The 20,955-nt window shown below is 38.8% G+C and overlaps 2 protein-coding genes across 4 annotated transcripts; one reads left to right on the forward strand and one right to left on the reverse strand.

Annotated features, from left to right (window-relative positions):
- On the forward strand, positions 1-3,844 carry LOC132123843 (proline-rich protein 5-like). Of its 2 annotated transcripts, XM_059534544.1 has the most exons (9): positions 1-258; positions 1,034-1,100; positions 1,227-1,307; positions 1,391-1,439; positions 1,559-1,616; positions 1,695-1,786; positions 2,750-2,890; positions 2,972-3,071; positions 3,349-3,844. In XM_059534544.1, exons 1-9 carry the CDS (start codon positions 246-248, stop codon positions 3,606-3,608), a joined length of 861 nt encoding a protein of 286 aa, XP_059390527.1. In that variant the 5' UTR covers positions 1-245; the 3' UTR covers positions 3,609-3,844. The 2 variants fall into 2 exon arrangements, with proteins under 2 accessions (XP_059390527.1, XP_059390519.1); XM_059534536.1 differs by lacking the exon at positions 1-258 and having other exon boundaries at positions 629-1,100.
- Positions 3,606-9,225, reverse strand: traf6 (TNF receptor-associated factor 6). Of its 2 annotated transcripts, none has more exons than XM_059534519.1 (7): positions 9,079-9,225; positions 8,128-8,429; positions 7,397-7,547; positions 6,550-6,708; positions 6,176-6,247; positions 5,970-6,047; positions 3,606-5,546 (listed from the first exon to the last, which is right to left on the reverse strand). In XM_059534519.1, the coding sequence occupies exons 2-7, from the start codon at positions 8,427-8,429 to the stop codon at positions 4,677-4,679; spliced, it is 1,632 nt and encodes a 543-aa protein (XP_059390502.1). In that variant the 5' UTR covers positions 9,079-9,225; the 3' UTR covers positions 3,606-4,676. The 2 variants fall into 2 exon arrangements, with proteins under 2 accessions (XP_059390502.1, XP_059390508.1); XM_059534525.1 differs by lacking the exon at positions 9,079-9,225 and adding an exon at positions 8,555-8,691.
- Between the last annotated feature and the right edge of the window lie 11,730 nt (positions 9,226-20,955).

A 20,955-nucleotide genomic window follows, 5' to 3' on the forward strand; every position in this document is an offset into this window, starting at 1 on the left:
TAGGTAATGAATCAGTAACCAGTTGACGAGGCAAATTTACCCAGTGTGCAGAAGGGACATCAAAATCAGCCTTGAGGGAAAACAAAGATTTGCAAAGTCTGTTTTCAGTACGATTACCAGAACTAAAAGAGGACACATTTACTCTACGAACCCACAGTGTTTTTTTTTCCTTAACGCAGAAGCCCTGATCTAGATTATGTAAGGAAGCTAAAAAGGACTCTGCTAATAGTTATTTCTGCACTGTGATGGACAGGCTTGGTATGTATTACATTCTCTGTGTTCCTTTACTTCGACTTTGTGCTCTTGAAACAAAGTTTACTTTCTGTTCCAAATGTTTGAGTGAATATATTTATGTGTTCTGCAAAATCAATAATACTATACATGATTTCTGACTCATTTGTAATATTTATATAGTTTGTTTGTAACAATTAATGAGAATAAAGAATAAAAAGTTCACTCTTGATGTCCCAAGCGTTTCATGAGACTGTGTAAATCTGTATGTTTGGTTGTAATTGCATATGCAGAATAATTTATTATTATTAATTTATTATAAAAAATCTAAATAACAGTTTGCATATATATAAAGGTGTGTGTGGGGGGGGGGGGTCACATGGCCCAGATCAGGCACCAATGAACATTGCATCCAACTCTGACTTCTTTTGAGCTTGTGTATTGTACCGTGCTTTTCTCAAAGGATTTTGCTGTATCACTCAGACATGTTGTCAGTGTGCTAGATCCTCAAAAGGAGGAGATGCAAAGTGTTGAGTTGATTTGAGGTTAATGAGTGAACAGATGTAAACAGAACAGGACAGTTAGTAACAGGAAGTTGGTGTACCACAGGAAGTAGATAATGTGTCAGATCCACCTGTCTACTTTCACACAGCTCTAAAAACCTGGAAATGACCTGGTTGTTTTGAACTGACATAGCAGTTGGCTATGTTACATGCCTGGGCTATTAAAAAGAAAGCTCTATGTCTTTATTTCATTCCTAAAGTTTTACAGACTTATTTATTGAACCATTATGTTCTACCAGACCTCCATTCAGCTCCATCCACCACTGACACCATCCTGCAGGGTCCCAGCACTGCTCTTACAAATAAGTATAGATATTTTTTTGAAATGTCCACTTTCTTTTTTTTTCTCCAGTACTCACAAGTTTTGTTTGTTTTTCAGTTGCCTTGAAGTATGACTTTAATATTCAAAAATATGAATGCTTTCTGTTTTAGTATCTACGCTGCTGTTATTAAGGTGTTCAAGGGAGAGGAACTACAGCCGAATGAACTGTACCGCTTGAATGAAAATACTAGGTATAAACTAAACAAGATGCAATATCACATTTTAAATGAATGTAATAACTACATTAAGCAGCTATTTGCTATCACCCATGCAGGTGGCTTCTAAGGACAGATATGGGGTTCTTTATCAAAGAATATTTTCAGGTGCTTTAGTGTGTCAGAGCCCTGGTGTTCTTCGTCTGGTAAAACAAGTAAAAAAATAAAATGCATTACTAGTAAAAGAAAAAAAACATGCTAATATTGCTTCATGTGATTATTTGCAGAAACAGATTTTGACCAAAGGTCTATCAATCATTTTGGATGAGATTCAGAAGCATGAAGGTGAGACACAAGATGTGGTGGATCTGCTGTTTGTGTCCATCATTAAAGCATGTCTTTAACATGATCTTTTGCCCTCAGGAGAGAGACAGCTGTTTGTTTTGGCCCAGGTGTGGGATAGGTTTTTCACTGAGATTCTGCCAACGCTGCAGGCTATTTTATATCCTCTGCAGGTAAATCTGCTTGTGAACTTGACATTCCTTGGCAAATAGTATAATAGATTCAAACATGTATGTGAGGTCTGCACTCATCTGAGACATCAAATGTGTCATAGCAAGGCTAGAGGATACACATATCAGACTCAGCCTGACACCAATGAACACTACTACACACTTTACAATGGAATTTTTGTAACAATGTTAAAGTCTTTACTGACTTTAAATACTCAACCTCATGTCATTCCAAACTCATAAGATGTTAATCTTGTGTTGATCTTCTGAATATAAATGAAGATATTTTTGATGAAATCCGAGAGCTTTCTGGCCCTGTATAGACATTAATGCGACTACCACATTCAAAGCCCAGAAAGGTAGTAAGGACATCGATAAAATAATCCTTGTGACATCAGTGGTCCAATCTTCATTTCATGAAGCTACAAGAATACTATTTGTGCACAAAGAAAACAAAATTAACAACTTCAACAATTTCTTCTCTTCATTATTTTTGTTTTCTTTGCACACAAAAAGTATTCTTGTAGCTTCAAAAACTAAGGTTGAACCATTGATGACTATTTTAACAATGTCCTTACAACCTTTTTGGGGCTTGACTATAGAGTGATAATTCCCTTTGTGTCTATGCAGGGTCAGAAAGCTCTCGGATTTCATCAAAAGTATATGAATTAGTGTTCTGAAGATGAACGAAGATCTTACACGTTTGGAACGACATGCGGGTGAGTAATGACTGTATTTTCACTTTAGGTGAACTGTCCTTTGAAGTGTCCTTTAAGTATTCATTTCTTCTTAAAAAAAAAGTAGTAATGTTAAATAGACTGTAGTAGAGTTAGATCTAGTGAGTTTAAATAGTATTATATATATATATATATATATTATTTTTTTTACCTTGTGGTTAATTTAATTGTGGTGGATTTTGATTCTGCTTGAAATTTATTCTGTTTCTCTCTCTAATTCTATATGCAGGGGCAGGAGTTGACGGTGAGACAGATGGCTCTTCTCGGTTTCAGGGATCTGGTCCTATTGAAGCTCTCTTTGGGTGACCTGCTGTGCAAGAATCTGTCTCTCATCCCAGCATCCATCACACAAATGCTACTTGTGCTACAGGTGAATATTAACCACAAACACATGCTGAATGGCCACCTGTTTAAGCATCTCTATTGTTCATGGCTGTTCTTGTGTGTGTAGGGAATTCAGGAATCCAGAGGCCCATCAAAGCAATATTGCCAACTTGAGAGTCTGGTGGCGCTAGTGGTCAGACCCTACTTATGGAACTGCAGACACACAAGTAGGACAACTGAGATTGATTCATTATAGTTTAATCTGACCCCAAAGTTAGCCATTTCCCCAACCACAAATTAACAATGTTATTTCACCCAAAAACACAATCACCCCCATGTTGTTCCAAATTCACAGGACTTGATGGTTAAAAAACCCAGTCTTAATTTACTTAAAATTTCCCTTTTGTGCTCCATGCAATAAAGTTCTACAGGTTTGGGATGTCATAAAGGTTGCAGCCCCTTTAACTTTGGCTAAGAATCTGTGACTTTCTCACACTCTCGTAGCCTGCACTGAACAAAGCACCACAAGAGCACAAGTGAGTCATCCTGAGATAAGGATTACTCATCACATCTCTGAAGGCTCTCTGCTGTCCCCTGTAGTAGAACAGGAAGGGGAGATGTACCTTGAGCGAGTGGGAAACCTACGACGCCACAGTGTGACGAATGCTCATTCTGACATTCAGCTGCTCACTGTTACCAGTAGAGTTTACACTGGGCAGGACGACAGCTGCCAAACCATGGAAAGAAAGACAGAAACTATCTGACATTCAATAATTTATAAAGACAAACATCAACACATCTGAGCACTGTATATTGTGACGTAAAAAACATGATATGAAAAAATGGTTGTCAGAATTCCAGTGTCAATACAATTATCAGATTAACTTGCATATATTAGTCCATCTGATTAAAGAAAAGGTATTCATACTTTGTCAAAGTTTTTCAATGAGGCACGTTGAACATTCACACACTATTGAGCAGTTAGGTGACTTGGGTAAAACATTTAAAAAAAGTAATGTCTTGTTTGTTGGCTAAGCTTGTTATGTACTGCACCTTTCAGAAATTTAGAGCAGCTGACATCTTTCTTTCAAGACAAACATCTGCATTAAGGTGTGATCACATTCACTGTTGTTTGACAAATTTTCTTGTGTAAAATCCAGTTAACTAGGAGTTTTATTAAGAGGGCGAAATACTTCCCCAGGCAGATTCACTCCATTAACAAACAAAGAGTTGGTTTTAAAAGGAACCCTTTGTGAGTTGCACTTCATGCATCATTAACAATTTTTAATCAAAACTTCGCTAATGTAACCACATCTTAAGACATTTTTAAGTTGTTAAATGAACAATGCACGACATTTAGTATAATCACAGTAAACACTGCTGCTCTGTACTAATGATACTTTAAATTGTCAGATATTGTCAAATAAATGAAAAGTAAATATTTTTTTCCTACTGTTGAGCAGGCAGAAAAGGCAGCAAAAATGAGCAGATGAATGTAGTATTGTGAAAAGAATTTGTGAAAGCTAACACTTAGCACAAGCAGCACCATTATAGTTTTACACTCTTTAGCTTGGTTGACAGGACATTCAGTGAATTTCTGATGCTAATCATATCTAGGGTTGTCCATTGATTGCACTGATTAAAAGGTTTTTGAGAAACAATATTTGTATATTAAACACTTCTCAACAGACATGCGAGTTATGCAATTTTATAAAACTATCATTACTAAGCCTGGGGTACGATGAAGAGTCAAAGAAAGTCCAGGTTTCGCCACATTTTCATTTCAGCAAAGTGTCTATGAGAACTTTAGGATGCAGGAGCGATGTAGGAACTCAAAGTGAAGGTTCTGACCCCCGAGGTTGGACCCCTTCCCTCCTGAGGCTAGCGTCGAATCGTGGCGTGACCTCACAGCGCACCAACAGCACGTCGTCTTTCATAAAGCCACGCTGCCGCAAAGCCTGTAGATGCAGGAAAGTGACGTAGCCGAAACCCTTGGGGTTGCGTTGCACAGTGGGCCTCTGGAAGGCCTGCAGGTCTGGCTTGGTCTCCATCACTTCCACGTGATGCTGCCCCTCGACCTGGTCCAACACTGCAAGTCGGATCATCCCCTGCAAGGGCCAGGAGAGCTGGCTGTCAAACTCACCCTGCATAGTGTGCACGAAAAGTGAGATGTAGTTGGAACAGCGTGGGGCGCTGGGAGTTTGGAGATGCAGTCGTAGGCAGAGTTTGTACCCCGGCCGGCCCGTGTAGAAAGGTGGGCTGTGGAGGACTATGGGTTGACCGGCTTCTTGGTTGCGCAGGTGAAGTGAGAAGTTCTCCAAGCGCCATACGTAGACGCCTTGATACTGCTGGGCTTCCAGCTCTCGGGTGGCCTCCTCCAGTGTGCTCAGCTTCCGGCGTAGCTCTGTGACCTGGTTTTTCTGTGTCTCATTGTGGATGCACAGCTCGCGGATCTGTTGATCTTGACGAACCAGTCGGCCCTCCAGCTCCAAGACCGTTTCACGCAGGTTCATCAGCTCCTGTCTACACTGGCAAGAGTCTGGGGCTCGGGCAGAGGCCCCACGTTCATCTGACGAAGAGTGGGCATTAACTGAGGGCACTGGGCAGCTACTGAGAGTCTGGCTACGCAGAAACTCGGCCATGCAACGCATGTGCATCTGTGTAAATTCCTGCATGTGCTGGGCCAGTTCATTTCTTGGCATCTGTAATAATTTCCAGAGAAATAAAAAAAAGTTAGACATGTGTTATTTACTATTTTCAAATATTTTTAAACAAATCTCTTACAAGGCTGCATTTATGTGATCAAAAATACAGTAAAAAAACTGTTTTAAATAACTCTTGTCTAGTTTATCAGTGTTGAAAACAATTGCACTGCTTTAATATTCTGTAGAAACTATGATACATATTTTTTCAGATTTCTTTCATGAACAGAAATCTCAAAAGAACAGCAATTATTTGTCTTTACTGTCACTTTTGATCAATTTAATGCATCCTTGCTGAACACAAGTATTCATTCCTTACAAAACAAGCAATTTTCACTGCCCCCAGAACGCACTTAATTCAGTATGATAAAAAGCAAAGCATATGTTTTCGGAGTGTTATATAACAGGAATCTCATGGCCCACCTTTACATGACAACCAAAAGTGCTGAAAGTACAGGCCACAGGAGCTTTCAGACAGTCTGTGTCACAGTGCAAGGCCAACTGAAACCGATAAGAACAGATTCATTCAGTTTTATAGTTTCACAATGAATAATCTGAAGTATCAAACAGAACAAATTACTGTTGTGCCTCTGGTCATGTGCATATTAGTGGCAAATCATCTGACACACCTGATCCCGAATAAGCTCCATTTCGCAATATTCACACACTGTATTGGCGAAAGGACAAATCTGTTCATGAATCTACACAAAAGAAGACAAATGTTTTAGACATTAATGTTAGACAGTGTTATCGTTAGCCAAAACTATTTAAATGTTTAACAATATTTTTTAAAAATACTAAATTAAAAGATTTTTACAATAATAAAACTATTTAAAAAATTACATAAAAATAAAGCAAAATACAAATGATGAAAGTAAATGAAATGAAAATATAAAAATAAACAATAATTAAATAGGATTAAATAATAGAATAGAATCTTTCAGAACCACTTTAACCAAATCTAAACATATCCTGTGTGTGAACAGGAGACAAGGGTTTTCACCTGTTTATTAGCAAACACGAAGCTCCCTGCACAGGCAGGGCAGGTCATACGCCGCTGTGAACACTGCTCGCTCTTGTGTTCATCCAGATGGCTCTTACGAACCGATTCCAGACACTGAGGACACTGCACTGTGGCAAACTTGCACTGAGACGAGTGTTTCTGAGGAAGAGAGAATGTAACAACACAATTAAACAAGTTGCCACCATGAGAACTGTGATTCAGCAAGACTCCACACTAATGCCATTCATGAAAGGTCTGGCTCTCTGAGGAGCAGATGCGTAACATAGCCATGGACTGTTTTAATTAAGATTTTAAGTTGAAATATCTTGGGTCCAATAAGTTCTTTTTTTAACCATATTTGATCTTTATTGTTTGGTTTCTGCATAGATCTGCACGTTTGCCTCTCTCTTAAACATGAATCAGTGGGCGGGGCTAAACAGGCAGTGATCTAAAGCTGCGGAGGTGGTGCTTATCCACACTATTATGTCATAGACAACATTCCAAAAGTTGTCGTTTTGGCTTTTAGACTAACAAGAAAGTTTTGAGTTCTGAAACTTACAGACTGTTTTTATAGTACAGTAACCTCTTATATGTCCAAAGTGAATTTTGGTTTCTCAGTTCATGACCCTTAAGTAAAGAAATGTTGTTTAAAAAAGGCATTTGGCATCATTAGACTGTATGGCAGTTCTTGTTGAAGACTTGTTGATCAAAAAAAAAAAATGGCTGCAAGTTACCATGATAATAAGCATGCATGCTATTTGTGGTGCGACGTGCTCGACAGAATTATCATTTATTTTTTTAATACAGCATTTAAAATATTTTTACCATACCAAACCTTCAAATTTACCTCCAGTTGGCGCAATTCCATTTTATCACTGCATCCTTCATTAGGACATCGGACAGTAAGTGAGAGGATCTCTCGTTTGGCAAAGTTATCAGGAAAGAGCTGTTCCTCAAGCAGCACCTCATTGTCAACTGGACATTTCTGCCCCGTGTCCCTGCCAGGAAACAGGAAGTTATATTTCATGTTTTTAACCCCATAAAGCCTGACACACAGTATTATTACATATTTAAAAAAAAAAACTTGCATATGTGTTTCTGTTGAGTATCATATTTGATGAATCAGGTTTTTGTGGCTCTTATAGTATTATATAGGTCAATATGGAGATCATATCTTACGGGGGGAAAAAAAAGTTTGAGCAATTTTACCTTAATCTAGTGCAGCTTGATATTTATATGGCAAAATATCAAATACATGATAATGATAATAATACATGATACATGATAATAAATGATTTTTATTTGAACATGATTTTTCTAAAAAAACAATGATGTATGCATAATCAAGTAAACCTAAGTTTCTTCAGTACACGAAGTATTGAAATATTCTTGAAATATTATTTATAATATAGAAATTATTAAAACATTTATTTATTAAATTTTGCATTTCAAAGGCATTTTTTAAATTATCCTAAAAGGCCTTTTACTAACGTGTAAACTATAAATAAAGTGTCAGAAGAAATATAATAAGATAATTTAAGATAATTTATGATTTTTGAAAGGGACACTTAAAGTCACCTGATGGACTTCTTGATGCACGAGTTGCAGAATCGATGTCCACATGGAGTCTGTACAGCCGAGCGAAGACCCATCAGACAGATAGGACACTCATACTTGCTCTCTAGCGGAGGGTCAAACTCCACGTCATAGCCTTGCTGGTCTGGAGGGATACTGGCGGAGACACTGATGGTGGAGGTGCTCTCTGTCGGGCTCAGATAGGACTCCCTTTCTTTCTCCATGGCTGCTGCACAACCGGAGAGGTCACTATCACAGTAGGGCTCCACATCAAGGCTGAGCTTCTCCATGTCACTGCAAGCCATCTGTAATCACATCAAGAGAGTGTTATGTTAATGAGTGAAAAATAACACAATCATTCAAACAACACATATAGCAGCAACAAACAAAACCCCCACCCATATGATCTGGCTGCCACACAGAAACTGACCTCTATATTTTACAGATATCCACACGAGTATCATTTTAAAATCTTAAATGCACCGAGGATGTGGTAAGAGATTATACATTAGGGCAAATGAAAAATCATAGAATGAGAGACTCCAGGCCTAATGATGGATTCAATTGTAAGCTGCTGTTTCCTCGCGCAGTTCTGTTGGGCGGGTCTGAAGTCAAGGAGAAACTTCTGTCGCTCAACAACTGGAAAGGTACTTTTATGTAGACCAAAATACCCATATTACACAGAGTGAACGTAAATATATAAATTTCAAAAGGTTACACTTATTATAAATGTGCATCTTGAACTAAGTTCATGGTTAAAGTAAGTTAAAAAGCGAAATCAGCTAACGTTAGGCAGTCAACCGACAGTTAAGTTACATCATAAACTTTCCTGACGTCGCCTAAAGTAACACAATCTTTAATCCACATTATCGCTGTAGGACCGCAAACATATTGGTGTATAATAAATGATTCGATTACAGATTAACATTATTTTTAATAGGTTTAATTTCATACCTTGCCTCAGTCCGGCCTCGCTGTCTACTACAACTTCCTGTATCTAAACATTAAGCGCATTAGCTCAACGTCATTGGGTCAAATTCCCCTGCTAGAGCTGACCCCAGACCAGCTCTCGCAACCCAATCCTCGCGAGATTCGCCGTCAGCTCGATGATTCTGCTGCTCTCAGATCAGCGCTGATTCGATCAGATCTGAGGCGCGTTTTGCGATCAGATTACTGAACTGCATATTATAATCCAGAAGATGGCGCAGTTGCCTCTGATTTTAAAGCAACAACCAAAGCGATTTCACGTGATGGAAAACTCCCAGTTCACAACGAGGACGTAAACACTTTCGGGAATTCCGACATGGCGTGTAGTTACACTTTTAGAGAGTAGTAAAATGAGTAATGGCCAGTTGTGGATAAAGTACCTGAAATCCATACTAGATATTTATAGATATTTATTAGGAAGTATGAAAAGTATATATATATATATATATATTTATATATACATACATATAAATTTAAATTAAAAATTAAATTAAAATTAAAAATTTATATATTTATATATTTACATATATATACTCTTTCTTCCATTTTTTTTTATAACTTCCACTTTTTTAATATTTGGGTAAGAATAAGAAGCACTTTATGTAATTAGTGTGTTTCATTCCAACATAAGAAAACATCTGGAAATCTGGAATCTGCATCTGAAGTTACATTTCAATGTATTTTCACAGTTTAATGTATCTCAGAGGGGACATGGATACATTTAACCTTCAGTTACAGATGCATAAATAATGTTTTATTTAAACATAAAATGTTGAATACTGATAATTTGAAATGATTTAAAACATGAAAAAAATAGTAGAAATGTCAAAATTAAAAGCGCTAGTTGGTGGCAGCAAATGACTGTTAATGTCATTGAGATTCAACCGATTCTTCAAAAAGCTGATTCATTTAATAAGTAAACACCTTCCATTGCTCAGAGACACAAAATAGTGCTGTGAACTTTGTTGGGAATCATTTTCGTTTGCAAAATTGAGCAAAAACAGGCAATATTGTGTCTAAAATGTAAGTCACTTAATGCTAGTTGTATCTGCGTCCACTCTGTTCAGTAAAATTTAGCAGAAAAAAACAGTTCACTTTGCTGCTTGATATTGAAAGTTGGCGTGTCTTATATAATTTTAATGTATGATCATAAACACAATAGTTTGTAGTGCAAACCATTTTACCATTTACTGCACATTGTTATTCTACTCGTTATTTACATGTAGTGGCTAATGAACCGGAAGTCTCACCCATGGGCTTACTTACGCATTGAAGAAAAAGGTGGATAGATTAAGTTAACTATATAAAATTATATATAAAAAGCATACAGAAGCATTTTTTGTATTTTAATAGACTAATAAACACATGCATGCACTCTTTGTGTGTGATTTGGTGATACTCAGTGTCAGATTGTACATCACTACTGTCACAGTTTCTCAAGGAGCGAGGGAATGAGGAGACGTGGAGATGCAGGAGATGCTTAACATCAACTTTAATCAAACCAAAACCTTAGGGATACAAACACTGACAGTCATGAAGACTGTGACGAGTGGGGCGGGGCCGAGAGACGTGGGAACAGGTGCGAGGCCGGTGGAGTGATTGGAAATGAGCGACATCTGCTCGACCCACCGGTCTCGAGTCCCACAGAGGAGATGGAAGGATATAAAACAGGAGCGACGACAGTGAAGGACGAGAGAGGACCAGGCCTGGGTTTTAGTTTGTGTTTTGATTTTTATTTGTGCACGTCAGTCGTCCGTGAGGGGCTGACGTGCTGTTTTGTGTTTATTTTGATCATTAAAATATCATTTGATTGTCCGCCGGTTCCCGCCTCCTTCTTCCCAATGATTATGAAGGTTTAATTCGTTACAAAGACGTTTAACACCGGACACTGGAGACAAGGAAACACAGGGCTTAAGTACAGGGAGTAAACTACATAACAATCAAATACAGCTGGAAGTAATGGAGAACTAATCAGGGAACATAATGGGAACAGGAAACAGGAAGGACCAAATAAGGGCATAAGAAAACACATGGGAAAACCAGGGCAATGGAATACATGTAAAAAAGACAAACACAAATCAGGTCTATAACCCTGACAATAACTCCCCCTTCCCAGAAGGCACGTCTATGCGCCCCACACCATCCAAAAAGGAGGGGGGATGGGCATACCTGTTCTGGGACCCATGGCGGATCAGTCAACCTAGGAAGCCATGGCGGAGCAGACAGTTCAGGAGGCCATGTTTGAACAGGGAGATCAGGAGGCATGGCGGAGCAGATAGTTCAGGAGGCCATATTTGAACAGAGAGCTTGGGAGGCATAGCAGAGCAGACAGACTAGAAGGCAATGGCGGAGCAGACAGTTCAGGATGCCATGTTTGAACAAGGAGCTCGGGAGCCATGGCAGAGCAGACAGACTAGGAGCCCATGATAAAGCAGACAGTTCAGGAGGCCATGTTTGAACATGGAGATCAGGAGCCATGGCAGAGCAGACAGACTAGGAGTTCATGGCGGAGCAGACAGTTCAGGAGGCCATGTTTGAAAAGGGAGATCGGGAGCCATGGCAGAGCAGACAGACTAGGAGGCCATGGGGGATCAGACAGTTCAGGAGGCCACGTTTGAACAGGGAGCTCGGGAGCCATGGTGGAGCAGACAGTTCAGGAAGCCATGTTTGAAAAGAGAGCTCGGGAGCCATGGTGGAGCAGACAGTTCAGGAAGCCATGTTTGAACAAGGAGCTCGGGAGCCATGGCAGAGCAGACAGTCTAGGAGCCCATGATAAAGCAGACAGTTCAGGAGGCCATGTTTGAACAGAAAGCTCGGGAGCCATGGCGTAGCAGACAGACTAGGAGGCCATGGCAGAGCAGACAGTTCAGGAGGCCATGTTTGAACAGGGAGCTCGGGAGGCATGGCGGAGCAGACAGACTAGGAGGCCATGGCGGAGCAGATAGTTCAGGAGGCCATATTTGAACAGAGAGCTTGGGAGGCATGGCGGAGTAGACAGACTATGAGGCCATGACGGAGCAAACAGTTCAGGGGGCCATGTTTGAACAGGGAGCTCGGGAGCCATGGCGGAGCAGACAGACTAGGATGCCATGGTGGAACAGACAGTTCAGGAGGCCATGTTTGAACAAGGAGCTCGGGAGCCATGGTGGAGCAGAGAGTTCAGGAGGCCATGTTTGAACAGGGAGCTTGAAAGCCATGGCAGAGTAGACAGACTAGGAGGCCATGGCGGAGCAGACAGTTCAGAAGGCCATGGTGAAACAGGGAGCTCAAGGAACCATGGTGGAGCAGACAGTTCAGGAGGTCATGAAGAGGGACCTCGGGGGCAGGGAACCTCTGCACTCGACCAGCCTCCAGTGATGGACCTCTACTACATCCCACAGCCCCCCAAATAAAACCTTAGGGAGAATAACGTCTGTAGAGGCCCTCTTTAGGCCTAACTCGGGCCCACCCTGTGCTTGACTTGGGGACTGGAGCCCTCCTTGGTCTGGACATCATGGAAAGTCATGGCCTAGTGGTTAGAGAGTTTGATTCCTAACTCTAGGGTTGTGGGTTCGAATCTTGGGCCGGCAATACCATTACTGAGGTGCCCTTGAGCACTGCTCCTCGGGCAACGCAGCATGAATGGCTGCCCACTGCTCCGGATGTGTGTTCACAGTGTATGTGTGTGTGTTAACTGCTGTGTGTATGCACTTTGGATGGGTACCAATTCTGTGTGTATGCACTTCATGAAGTGACATTCATGGCTCAATGTCACTTCACTTCACTCACTCACTCACATGGGAACTGGAGCACTTTCTGGGCTAAACTCAGGGACTGGAGTCTCTCTGGAATAAACTCTGGGACTGGAGTCCTCTGTGGGTTAAACTCAGGAACAGGAGGCCTCTTTGGGCTGGATATGGGGACTGGAACCCACACTGGAGCGCGCTCTGGGGCTGGAGCCGACACTGGAGCGAGCTCTGGGGCTAGTATGAGGGCTGAGAGCAGTCTTTTTCTTGACTTGGGAACGGCTGGCAGACAGGATGGCAGGCTGGTTCTGGATCGGGGATGGACGCTTTCCAGACACCAGAGGATCCCTTCCCTCCAGCTCAGTCCTGTGGTGTCTGGGAGGTCCACGGAGCAAATGGCCCCGATCCAGAACAGAGAGTTTAGCATGGTGTCGTCCAGAGCTGTTTTTGCGGCGATCCCGCAGAACTCCCACGCATGCTACACAAAGGGGAGATCCCTGCGGACTATGACAGAAAAGCGTGTGGCTATTCCCATGTCGCAGGAGGAAAACAAGGGAAAACAAAAAGACTTTCAAAAAACAAGGAAACAAAACAGGGAGAAGGGGTGCTGCTTACTATACTGTTTTGGTTCGGTGTTCTGTCACAGTTCCTCAAGGGGAAAGGGAACGAGGATACGTGGAGATGCAAGAAATGCTCTACATCGACTTAAATCAAACCAGAACCACAGGGATACAAACAGTGACAGACGTGAAGATGTTCAACACCAGACGCTGGAAACAAGGAAACACAGGACTTAGTTACAGGGAGTAAAACAAATAATTAATCAGACACAGCTGGAACTAATGGAGATCTTATCAGAGAACATAATGGGAACAGGAAACAGGAAGAACCAAATAATGGCATAAGGAAACACTTGGGAAATCCAGGACATAGAGTACATGGAACAAAGACAAACACAAAATAGGTCCATAACCCTGACAACTACAACAACACTTACTACATTATCTCAGACAATATACTGTATATCGCACACCCCAGCCTTGATTTGAGTGGGAAATTAATAATCTGCGGTTGTGCACGCACTTGTTTGCAAACAGCAAAGGTGTTTTGGCAAACCCCAGACCAGTGATTCGTCAAACCTACTTTTATTTTGTAGTAAGTAACAAATATACTTCAGGAAAATGTATTGGAGTAAAAGTATACATTTTAATTAGGAAATATAGTGGCGTAAAAGTGGAAGTTGGCAGAAATATAAGTAAAAGTAAAGTACAGATACTCCCAAAAACACTTAAGTAGGCTACTGTAACCAAGTATTATTACTTCGTTACATTACACCACTGGTAATGACAACTAATGCTGTCCAGAAGTTGGCTTTATAGATAACTTGATAGATAAGATAAGTTGACAGATAATTGTAATGTCAAGCCTTGTCTGACCAACCACATGTTATTGTCTTGATAAAGTAACCTCAAATTTGAATATACTTGAATTGTCTTCATAAAAATATTGCAAAACATAACAATTTACCAAACATAGTGCAAAGTCAATCAGTCTACTCCTTGAAAAAAATATTATTGTATATAAAATTATGTAAAATAAATAAATAAATAAATAAATAAAACAACCATAACATATAATAAGTGTTGTGATAAACCATTTTTGGTTGAAAAGGGGGTGTGTTGCTTAATATTTGGCTGAACTTTTGTGGGCATGAATAGCCTATATTCTTAATTTCAAAGAAAATTAAGTTTAAACTCTTAATATCAAAAAAAGCTAAATATTCAGAAATCAGTATAGATAATGTGGACTAACTTTTTTTTATTTGTTATTTTGAACACAAGACCCACTCACCTAAAAATATGACACTTCATAATGTGTAATATAAGTGACAGCAAGGCAGTTTCAAGCGAACTGAAACATTTGTATGAGATTATAATAGATTATTACTTAAACAGAATGCTTTTAAATACATTACATAGGCCGATGTGCTGGAAATGACACTGTGGTAGAAATGTTCATGACTTTCTGAAAAAGAAAAAGCAAATGACAAAATTCTCATGTGATGCATGTATGTTGGATGTTGTTTGTGAGAGTGTGAAAAGTGTGTTTTAAATGTCTTTATTTGCTTAAAGTACACAGGGTCAAAAGCCCATAGCTGAAGAAGCACCCAGGCATGAAATGTATTCACTCCTGCCAGTGAGGTAGGACTCAAGTCAGAGATGTGCAGTTGCTGTGATGCACAGTTCAGAAAAGGTGGACCTGAGAATTTGGTGATTCACCTTGTCAAAGTGTCTGTTCTGGCTTTCTAGTTATGTATAATGGCAATTTGTTAATTATTAATAGCTTGCTGTGAAAAGTTAGTGGCATTATAAAACCACTAAAATATCAGGGATGTTTTACATTTTATTGGAAAGCTTTACACAATTTACCAATTTAGCATATGGTTGTTTTTAGAGACACATTTATTTAAAACACTATGTCTTCCTGATTCTGAGACGATGCACACATAGGCAGTACTGTAGGTACAGATGCACCATGATATACGAATGCCATTTCTAAGCAAAGATCTTGATGTCAGCACTATCTTTTTTAAGTCCTGAGGACTGAGCATTGACTTGTAAGTACATTTTTGCCAGTCAGTTTGTAGCCTGATCACAGCCCACATAGTATGTCAAAGTTTGGCTAGGTGGGGGTCACAGTGAGCTTCTATGTCACTTATGAAAAGCACATTTTATAAACAGCAAGGTCAACAACCTGCATTTAACAAGGCTCCTTATTGAGCAGCCTCAGGATGCAGAGCACACCTTCTTGTTTAAACAGAAATCTGTGCAAATGTTTACACAGACCTTTTCTTTTAACAGACTTCCAGTTTTGTTTTGAGTGGGTAAGTGCAATTTGGGAAAACCGCAACATGATTTTGATATGCCACAATGTCTATATGTAAATAGAAAACAAGAATATAAGCATATATGAATGTTACCATTAATGCACCAACAACACTGCCTTGCTCGTGCTTCCTTTTTTTTTTGCCATTTTGAATTTCATGGTTTACTTTTGAATATTTTTTTAAAGGTTTTTTAATATTTTTTTGTTACAATTCTGATGAAGCTATACCACACATTTTTAAATACACCTATTCACCACACATCTGATAAGCTTCTAACCAACATGCAGCCATTCAGAAAATTCAGATCTGATACTTTCAACCTGGGCACAACATACAGAGGGAAGGTCTGTGCGTTCAAGTGCTACAGTTTGGCAGATTTCATCACTTCAGCCCCACATTCATTTTGACAAAGGCGTCTCTGTTGGAGAGGGCTCAGGAAACGCATCTTACATATGTTCCCTATTTAGTCAAACCAGAAGTGTGCATTAAAGAACAATAGATTCCATTATAAAAGTGCTCTGTCCTCCTCTTTTCCAAATCACATAACTGATGTCGCCCCTTGGATATGCATGAATTTATGTGTGGTCGTAATCTTGATTGGCAGCTATGACTTAGCACTTAATTATCTATGCTTGATTTTAAAGGGATAGTCCACCCAAAAAGGTCCCCCTCATGTCGTTCCAAACCTGTATGAGTTTCTTTCTTATGTTGAAAAGAAGATATTTTGAAGAATGCTGGTAATCAAACAGTTGATGTTCGCCATAGTATTTCTTTCCCTATGGAATAAGTCAATGGGGACAAAAAACTGTTTGATTATTCAAAATTCTTCAAAATATCTTCTTTTGTGTTTAACATAATTAAAACTTATACAGGTTTGAAATAACATGAGGGTGAGTAAAACAATAATCCACGAGTAATCCAAGCGACTCCAGTCCAATCGATTACAATGTGTTGGTGAAAATAATAATAATAGTAATAAATGCATTTTTTACTTCAAACAAATCCATTTAAATCAGTTGAACAATATGCACAGATCAAGCACTGTTCATATTCTAAACAAATATGTTAGTGGATTTTAATATGACAGGACAACAGGGGATGGATGTTTTCACTGGGAAAAGCATTATTATGGATTATGGACTCCTATTTTTGGCCAGAAGTGACGGTTTATTTTTTTCCATACAAACATGCAGCTTTTCACTTCACAAGACATTAGTTGGTAGATTAGAGTCGTGTGGATTACCTTTGGATTGTTGTGATGTTTGTTTTATAACCTGTTTGGACTCTCATTCTGATGGCACCCATTCATTGCAGAGGATTCAGTGGTGAAAAAATTATGTACTGCTAAATTTATCTAAATCTGTTCAGATTAAAAACAAAGTTATCTACACCTTGGATGGCCTGACAGTAGGTAAAGTTTCTGCAAATGTTCATTTTTGGGAGAAATATTCCTTTAATAAGATATTCAACGACTTTGTGTATCTTTATGTATGTATCACCCACTTTGTGTTTTTCAATTCAAGTCTTGTATATTCGTATATTCAAAGGCCAAATTAAGGCAATGCTGCGAAACATTACCTATGTCAGGAAAAATGGGTTATGTAACTACAAAGAAGTAATGGGTATATATACCAACCACATGTCTTGTTATCAGTCTGTCTCATGTTTTCTTTCTCTGTCTCAAGTTTTCGTTTAGAGCAAATTTTTATTTGAAGTAACAGACACACATTAAAATTCACGGAATGTCCTCAAGTCATAATCAAAACAAATGTTGTATTTGCAGCAACGGTGAACTAAAGCCAGCACTGTTTTTTCTAGTTTTTTTTTTTTTTTTTTCTTTCCTGATGCAGAATCGTTAGAGGATTCTTGTTGTCTACAGTTCCACTTTCAAATAGTGCACAGTACATGGAAAAACACAAAGTTTTCCTGTTTTTATTTCCTTTCATAAAATAAGTAATATTCCACAAAATGTGATTTAATAAACATACAGTAGCTGGTGAAAAAATAGGTATGTGAAACACGCTAGCAATGATCTCAGCTGTGGATAGAGGCTTTAATCAGCTGTTGAACTACAAGAATAATGTCAGGTCTGTTCCTGTGAATAAGGAAATACTGTTCTACGTCTCCCCTTAAACGTTCACACACTTAAGCAAACACACATGCTTGCATAGGAGCTGCGTCTGCTCTAAATTCCTTATGGGACGAGTGGAGTGGGGTAAATTCATGCAAAGACCATTTCAATTCGTCAAATCTATCCTTTAAAAGGTCTGGTGGATGGTAGTGGATACCGGCAATCCAGTTCAGAATTCCAGGAATTCTGTTTGCATTATGATGGGGAAATCTCTTATGAAAAAATCTGACACTTTTTTTTAAAATTATGATTAGTAAATTATGTATGATTACTTTTTCATTATTTCATAATTAATATTTTATTTAAGATTTTGCATTGCATTTAAATTCACTTTGAATGTTTTTTTTTTCTCTGGAAATCATTCCTTGATTCTATAAATAATAAAATATTTACATATACAGTTATTAGAATTCTGTTAAGGCTTGTTGGATGCAATTGAACAAGCTGATCATATGCTTTGCATCTTCTAAAGGATGTACATATTGCTGTCTATACTATTTAAAGTCATTTTCATAGCAGTAAATCTGTGTGTGATGCACAAAACAGTGACAACTAACAGATTTAATGAGGCATGCAGCAGCTTTAAGTGAGGCGTGTAAATGGACACTATTGAGAGAGAGCTGGCGTCCTCCTCCTCAGCTCTGGGACTTACACGGTGCTCTAGAAACCTATGGCGTACAATGCCCTGTTCAGTTCCAGTTGGAAAATAAATATGTTCTGTGCTGTCCAAAAATACCATGTGAAGGCGCTCCCTGTGAAAGAAAGCCTATTTCCCGGCAGCAGGGAGCCACTGAGTGCAAAACATCTTCTTGGTCAGATTATGTTAGACATAGCAAAACGAAGTCAGTCATTTGTCTGTGTCAGATTCAAACTCGAGTCAAATGTATGTATGTATATATATATTTCGTGTTGTCAGTAAGACATATAACTGACCCAGTAAAATTCAAAAGGTCCATAATGTCTTTCTAGATTGGAGGTGAGGCAGTACTTTACCAATCTTCATTCTTCTCGGTTGGTAGTAGGGAAAATAGTCCAGTGGCACCACAGTTTCCTCACACAGGCTTGCGAAGAAGCTTTTGTATCTCTCCAGAGACCTGAGTTTTCTCTTCCTTTATAGAAACAAGATTGTCAGTGAGGAGAACGCCTGATGTCTTTCAATAGTTTGGCCTTTTTGATGAAAAGAGCCCTTCAGGACAGCGAAATGTCCACAGGTCCCTGAAGGCTTCACTTGGAACTGTGCGTGTTGTCAACGTCAATCACCAAACGTCATCTTGATTGCTTAAAATCTGATGAATATGCTGACCCTAAGCTTGCAAGGTTTTATACCTTCAATGCTAGTCTACTCAAACTCTTCTGAAGCAGAGCCATATACTAAATCAGAGTGAACTTCTGTGTAATAATAATATGTCTGAATTGACTTTTAAATTTTCTTTTTTATATTTTTTATTTAACCACATTGCTTTCTGGAAGTTAGAAGATTATATTCAGTATTTTGAGGAGGATTTAAGGTAATGTGTCTCTTTAAAGATGTCGAGGGACATAGGTTAACCTGAGCAGGTTAACAAACCAGGGCACATTTCAAACATACCTTTGCATCTCATTTCATAAACACAAACTGCAGAATAAAAGCAAAGAGGACAAAGCACTCACACAAACTCACAGTAGGAACCTCCTCTTTGAAGTCCATTCCAAGCAGTTCAGTTACCGTTTTTAATCACCATCCAAAGGAAACAGAGAATGTCCCTCCCTTCTAAACCTAAACTGAGTTTAAACTCCAGCTCATGATTGGTTCTGTCTGTAGCTCTGCTGTGTAATCGGTATGTTAATGATGGAGAGATGGATAGTCTAGGAGAAGGTGCGATTTAAGTTTTTATATTAGTTTGTAAATCTCAGATTAAACACCCACAGGAATAAATGACAAATAGATCTTAAATGTCATTCCGGGTTTTTTTTTTTTTTTTTTTTTTACTTTGACACAAAGCACACAGCGTTCTTTATTGGGTACTCTGTATTCTTATGCCTATGTCTTGTGAGACATTACAAGGTTCTCAAATAGTGGCTCTATTCAATGGGATACGTTGTCATGTTCCCTCTGAGAGGAAAGTTTGAGAGGAACAACGGTGTTGGCCAGGCTGCTGAATGAAGCCTTGTGTCTCTGCTCTCCACTCCTGTTAATGCTGCTGCTGCATTAGACTAATTAATATGATGGATGTCTGTGACCAGAAACACAATATTTGAAAGCAGCACTTGGGATTTTGGGAAATTGAAAAAAAAAAAGGAAAAATATTATTTTTTTTATATTCTGATTTATAATAAAGACGTGTAGCATATACAGGGCTGATGTTACTCTTTACTCCAGTGAATATTCCAGGCTGGAAAAATGACATTTTTACCTGTAATGAGCCAGGATAAAATAAATAACATATCCGTAGCTAAACATAATAGTTCACCCAATAATAAAATTATGCCAAAATGTGAAAATGTGTACATTTACTCATTCTCAGGCCATCTGAGATGTAGATGAGTTTGTTTCTATATATTAGAACGGATTCTGACAAATTGAACATTACATTACTTGCAATGGATCCACTGCCGTATGAGTGCTGTCAAAATGAGAATTCAAACAGCTGATAAATCACAATAGCCTAAGTAGTCCATAAGACTCAATCCATTAGTTAATTGACTGTGAATCCTGTGAAGTGAAAAGCTAATGTGTAGGCGAATGCTAATAGGTCTAAGTCAAGTACAAAGATGTACCTTTCAGCTTTTGTAATTTCATAAAATGAATATAGCCTATACCTTGAATGCAATATGTAGTGAACTGTGAAGTGAACTGGAGTTGCTACACTAATGCCAGTTTTTATTGATTTGCTAATAAATTCTTTCGAAGGACAGAATTCTTAGATTCTAATTTAATTGGATTTTGAACAGCCTAGGTGTTTAAACCAAAACAATTTATCATTGCATTATTCAAAAAAGGAATATGTCATCATGTAAAAAGCTATAGGCTATTAGCAAAAAGACCGTCTTTGTTCCGTTCGATGATGTAGCTATTATTGCTCAAAACGGATCAAGAGGACCATTGACATAAATATCGTCAG

Source organism: Carassius carassius, chromosome 3 (assembly GCF_963082965.1).
Source record: "Carassius carassius chromosome 3, fCarCar2.1, whole genome shotgun sequence".
NCBI lineage: Eukaryota > Metazoa > Chordata > Actinopteri > Cypriniformes > Cyprinidae > Carassius > Carassius carassius.